Here is a 6,000-nt window from a genome sequence, read left to right on the forward strand (position 1 = left end):
CAGTACTAAAGATATATATGTCAACCACACTACATCAGCTATATCCAGCATAATTCAATAGATGATATTAGAAGCAAACACAGAATATAAACATACCTCACAAAGAAAATTAAAAAAATGTTCTTGAAACATGCACTGAAAAATGTACCCTGTTCTTTCAAAATTATGTTACTTTTTCTTTGTGACTTTATTGTTATTCTTACCTTTATATCAAAATCTTACTAAATGTTAGGAGGTACATAAATTGACAACAACCCATATTTTAAGCCTCAATGACAAAACAGTTTAATATGTTGACTGTGTTTTCTGCTTCAAAGTACATTCTATTATCTAAAAGTAATAATTGTCTACTTCTATTTCTAATGTCTGAGCATGCAGTTTTATTTTCTTTAATATGAGTTTCAAAAGTTCCAAACATCCAGAAGAGGTACAGTTCACAGCTTGAACCTAATTTTTACTCTTACTCTGATTTATTCCTATGTTACCATTATCCTGTTTCTATAAGTTTAGCATATCCTTATATGAAAAAGTATTATAGGACATTTAAAGTTTTTAAGTTAACACAAAAACAAGATATCATTTATAAATCATAATTAAAAACACCTCCTAAAACTTAACATTACACTTTATTTGAGGAGAATAGGAATAGATTTCAAACAAAAGATATTTCTTAATGAATATTCAAACCAAAATTTGGTATTTAAATATATTTTCTTAATTTTATATCTTTCTAGGATGTTCTTTGTATTGTTATTAGTCCAGTCAGGACTTCAATTTCAGAATGCAAAATAGAAATATCCACTGAGTACGAGCTATAAATTCATATCTTCACACTTATCTGTCAACATTATTACAACAGCATCTTAACAACAACAACAAAAAAAAACCAACAAACTCAAGTTCAGTATTGACTATAATATATAATGTCTATTATTCAGAATATTAGGTCACAATGTTTTACACAGGGATTGACATTTTTTTGAATAATTATTTTAGCATAATTAGTTGTATTACCCAAGTATAGTAATCATGTGAAGAATAACATTATGCAACAACATTTTTACTTTTTCTTGTTTCTGGGCAGAAAGTGTTATTTCCCAATTGCTTATGCCTAAAGTAAATGGAAAAGACCTATTTTTCTCTTCAAACTTTGCTTTTGTGACCTGGGAGCATATAATGAAAACATGACAGGAGACTGATATGTGAAAGTGATTTACATTACAGTTGCAAATCTTGAAAAACTACTCACTTCTAAACATTTTCGTATAACTTTACTATAGATACGTGTAAATCTTTTTCGTATGTTGTTTTATTCAGATCTCATGCAAATGAAAATGTGCAAATTTGTCCATTTTTACACAGAAAATAGGTTAATTTCTAAATTGCATTATCCAGGTTACAAAAGCAAAGTTTTCTGTACTTTTACAACAAAAGCAATTAAGAAATAACACATGCTATCCAGAAACAAAATTTGTGTTACATGGTGTTATCAATTATGTGAATACAGAGGGCTTCTTTTTTCACATTGTGGTTCATATTCTACTATTTACATATTATTCTAATTTATTACATAATCTCCTCTCGAGCACAATGGGGATTATTCCAGACAGATTTTTACTACAGTCTTTCATGTATTTTATATTCCTGAAATTTACCCTTTGTTGGTCTTTTTGTTTTTCCAATATATTAGAGTTTTCATTCACAAAGAATGTTGTAAACACTGACATAGAAAATATAGCTGTGGGAGTAACTTTACTCTTGTTTGTTAATAAGGTAGATTCAGTGCTGAGTAGCTGATAGAGAATCTTCTCGAACTTAGAGGAATTTTCAAGAACCTTTTGGAATTTTCTAGAACTTTCCATAGTCATATATGTACAGGGGTTCACCACTCATCACTTCAGTGTAGTTCCAGCTGCCTAAGTGAACACATAGACCTACATTATTTTTATCAGAAATGGCATCAAGAAGCTGCAAGCATTCTCCAGATGCATTCTGCTATGTATGTGGCCAATTTATCAAAACGAGCGATAAAGTACTTTGTGACAACATCTGCAGCTAAGGTGCAGCTGGTGAGAGAAACCCATACTACCTCAACCAAAGAGACCTCAAAGACTTGATCTCGGTCTAACAAAGTTGAATGCCAAGCTTTTGACATCAAGGCTCAAGGAGTGGGATTTGTTATATGAAAGTGTGCAAGTCACAAGTCAGAAGAAGCATCACCAACATTTTTCAAGCTTCTTCACTTGTCAAGGTGGGCTCTGCTTCTGCCACAATGTATCCAGTCTGTGCAAGGCAATTGGAATTGCCTGTAACCCAAACTAGTGATGCCTCTTCATTGATAGTTCATTCAGAAGCCTCAAAGCTGTACTGCTCCATAATGGGAATAAGTATCCGTCTCTTCCCCTGGCTCATTTGGTGCACCTTAGAGAGAAACATAACAACGTCAAGACCTTGCTAGAAACTTTGAAGTATGATGAGTATGGTTGGGAGTTTATCGAAGACTTCAAAATTGTGCATTCCTGATGGGTCTCCAAGGAAGCTTTACCAAGTTTCCCTGTTATCTTTGCCTTTGGGAAAGCAGGGACACCTCAGTGTACTACAACAGGAAGCACTGGCCACAATGGACCGAGTTCTCTGTGGGGAGCCACAATGTCAAGTATGAACCACTATTGGACCTCCTGGAGGTGTTCCCACCACTGCACATAAAAGTGGGTCTTAAGAAACAATTTGTCACAGCTCTTGATTAGAAGTCTGCAGCCTTCAAGTACCTTTAAGACTTCTTCCTTGAGCTGTCTAAGGCAAAGGTGAAAGCTGGTGTCTTAATTGGACCACAAATAAAGATCCTGGAGTGCACAGAATTCCCCAAGAAGCTCAGTAGGAAGGGAAAAAAAACTTGGGACAGCTTTCTCGCAGTGGTTCGGGGCTTCTTTGGCAATCACAAGGCAGAAAATTATGTGAAACTGGTTGAGGCTCTGGTGAAGAACTACGGCAAAATGGGCTGCAGGATGTCCCTGAAAGTCCATATCCTTGATGCTCATCTTAATAAATTCAAGGACGACATGGGAGAATACTCAGAAGAGCAAGGTGAGCACTTCCACCACAATATACTGGACTTTGAATGTCACTACCAAGCAGTGTATAATGAAAACATGATGGGAAACTATATTTGAGGGTTGATATGTGAAAGCGATTTACATTATCACAATATCATGGTCACAAATTTCAAACAACTACTCACTTCTAAAGTTTTTGTTCATTTTTGTATAACCTTAGTATAAATACATGTGAATTTTGATTCATATGTTGTTTTATTCAGACCTTATGTGCAAATTTGCCCATTTTTACATAGAAAATAGGTTAATTTTTAAAATTCATTATCTAGATCACAAAAGCAAACTTTAAAGGGAATAATGGCTATTTTCTGTACTTTTACAACATAAGAAATTGAGAAATAACACATACTATCCAGGTACAAAATTTGTGTTACATAGTTTAATGAATTGTGGAAAAAAAAACTTCAGTAAAACAGCTTGAACCACACGACAAATACAAATATTTCTGCAATGTAACAAATATTGGAACATTTTTTACCATGTTTCAAATCTATGAAGAAAGAAACTAACAATGCTAAATATAAATAATAAACACTAATGTGGGGCTTATTGATAGCAATTACTCCTTATAGCACTAAAAATAAATTATTACTTGGGGCTAAATAAGACATAGCTCAGTTGACTGTTGTATAATCTTTTACACATATACATATATTGTGAGAGAGGCATTATGGTAGGACAATTTTTTGATATCTATATAATCCCAAATGCAGTTAATTTTGATCATGAAGTCAACCTTAAGTTATATTTTATATTTATATATTTGAACATAACCCATAAATGTTATTACCAATATTGTAATTGCTTTCAACTTATGATACATAAGGTACAACAAAATTATGAAAAACAATATTTGCATTATATTTATTGTGAAATATTCTGCTAAAAAAGCTGTAATATTGTAACTACTGTTGTACTCTATACCTATTTTAATTTTTTTTTAAAAACTTATTTTTCTACTTTATATTTTAATTTCTTTTTACAAAATGTTGGAGTTTTATAAATAAATTTAGAAATGCTTGTGTCAAAACATTTTACTTTGTTTCATAGAATATGTATTTTGTTAACTGTTCAAATACAAAATGTCCATTTCTGTCTCAAGCCCCAAATATTTGCTGCTGTTGCTATTAATTATATACATTTCACTAACAAAGAATGATTCTACACTTAAATGAAATACTGTTATCAATTTAACAAATCTAAATCTTACCCCTTTCTTTCCAGGGATTCCACATTCCCAATTCATTAAATTGAGTGTTCCATCTGAATTTTTAGTTGGCCTTGCAACAAATCCCTAAGAAATTGAATGTCTGATTTTAAAATGGTTTTCGAATCTTAAGTATAAATATTTCATTTTCAACTACAATCACAATCACTCAATCCAAATAAACCAAGGCAAAATTATCCATAAATATATATATCTCAAATGAATATTTGGCTAATACGTTTTACCAAATGTTCAAAAGAAAATTTTCCTGTGAGAAATATCCAATACAAGAAAGGAAACAAGGTTTACTCACAAAAGGGTGGTCTTTCCTCCACGCTTTTCTTTCCTCAGCTAAGCGAGCAGCAGCTATTCCTGACATCTTAAGCTAAAATATAGATTACTTTTAAGTACATATATTCAGATAGATATCACAAATTTCTTTTACCAATATCTCGTTCCAATGAATTTAACTTCAAATAACATGTGAATGTTTTACAATTGTAGTATCTGCAAATCAAATACTGCATCATACAAGCTGAAAAAAAAACTGATTTGAAAATTAGTTTCCAAAAGAATATTCTCTACAGTACACACATAAGCATATAATGCTTCAGATGTACTAGAAAACCAAAATGGAATTTTTTAAATTTTAAATTTAGTTGCCCTCCAAATTAAGTACAAGATACAGACTACTGAGTTCCTATTATACAATATCCTTATAACACAAGCATATTATTAAGCACGTAATTATTAGTTTCTTTATACTTGTATATGATATTAAGCGTGGTTTCGTCTTTGCTTTGTTCTTTGTTGTTCATAAGATATTATCACTATCACTGTACAAGTCCCAGACTTGGGGCTTGTTTCATTTTTAGGTTAAAAATAGAAGTCACCTAAGTTCACGATCACATTTTATACTTTTATATAATATTAATTTAATTACGTTTACAATATAATTCAACTGCCTTCCATTAATTAAAAGTCTTCTCTTAATAACAAGTTACTTTGATTTTGAAAAGTGAACTCACAAGTCAACCTGGATGGTTTCAACTTGTCTTAACAATGGTAAATGATATTCAGCCAGGACGAGCTATTACATTTCAATATATTATATGCCTGTTAAAACTATTTAAACGTCCAATTTCACAACAAAAAACGAAAACGTAATCACTGACTTAATATATACTTAAATTTATGTATAAATATTTAATAATACTTTTTCTCTTTCACAACGTATATCCTCTAGCCTGCTTACGGAAGTTATGCAACCTTTCAAGTTTATCTTCGCGCCTAGGCCAATTCAATGACCATTTAAAATAATGAACCATTGGCAAATTTCATATTTTAAATTTTTTGTTCTCTTATTTTTACAAGTATATTAATAAAATTTTTAATTTTATAAAGACAAGTATAGATCGATATATACATAATCTAGTTAACTATAGTAATGTAGCAAGTTTTAATCGATATCATTTGTGATACCATTAAATGTTAGCAGAGTATCACAACTCTCTCTCTTTTTCTTGAAATGGTATTAGCTGTCAAAGCACTGTTAAAAGTTATTGTTAAATTCTGAGATTCAAAACCATCCATTAAAGTTCATGAACTTCTCTGTTCATTTGAACTCTGTAAATTTAAAGTATTATTGGAAGTGGCTTTGACAGGCTTCTCCATAATATG

General features: G+C 31.3%; 1 protein-coding gene across 4 annotated transcripts in view; it reads right to left on the reverse strand.

Moving 5' to 3' along the window:
• The window catches only part of LOC143232031 (SUMO-conjugating enzyme UBC9-B-like), a 28,110-nt gene extending 22,437 nt beyond the window's left edge, over nucleotides 1-5,673 (reverse strand). The window contains exons 1-3 of one of the 4 annotated variants that reach the window (XM_076467026.1): nucleotides 5,537-5,656; nucleotides 4,634-4,705; nucleotides 4,324-4,407 (exon numbers count right to left, since the gene is read on the reverse strand). In XM_076467026.1, the coding sequence (XP_076323141.1) occupies nucleotides 4,324-4,407; nucleotides 4,634-4,699 (150 nt within the window). In that variant the 5' untranslated portion in view covers nucleotides 4,700-4,705; nucleotides 5,537-5,656. Of the gene's footprint in view, nucleotides 1-4,323; nucleotides 4,408-4,633; nucleotides 4,706-5,348 lie in introns of all 4 variants that reach the window. The other 3 variants (XM_076467027.1, XM_076467029.1, XM_076467028.1) reach the window with 3 other exon arrangements.
• Between the last annotated feature and the right edge of the window lie 327 nt (nucleotides 5,674-6,000).

Source organism: Tachypleus tridentatus, chromosome 11, assembly GCF_004210375.1.
Source record: "Tachypleus tridentatus isolate NWPU-2018 chromosome 11, ASM421037v1, whole genome shotgun sequence".
Lineage (NCBI taxonomy): Eukaryota > Metazoa > Arthropoda > Merostomata > Xiphosura > Limulidae > Tachypleus > Tachypleus tridentatus.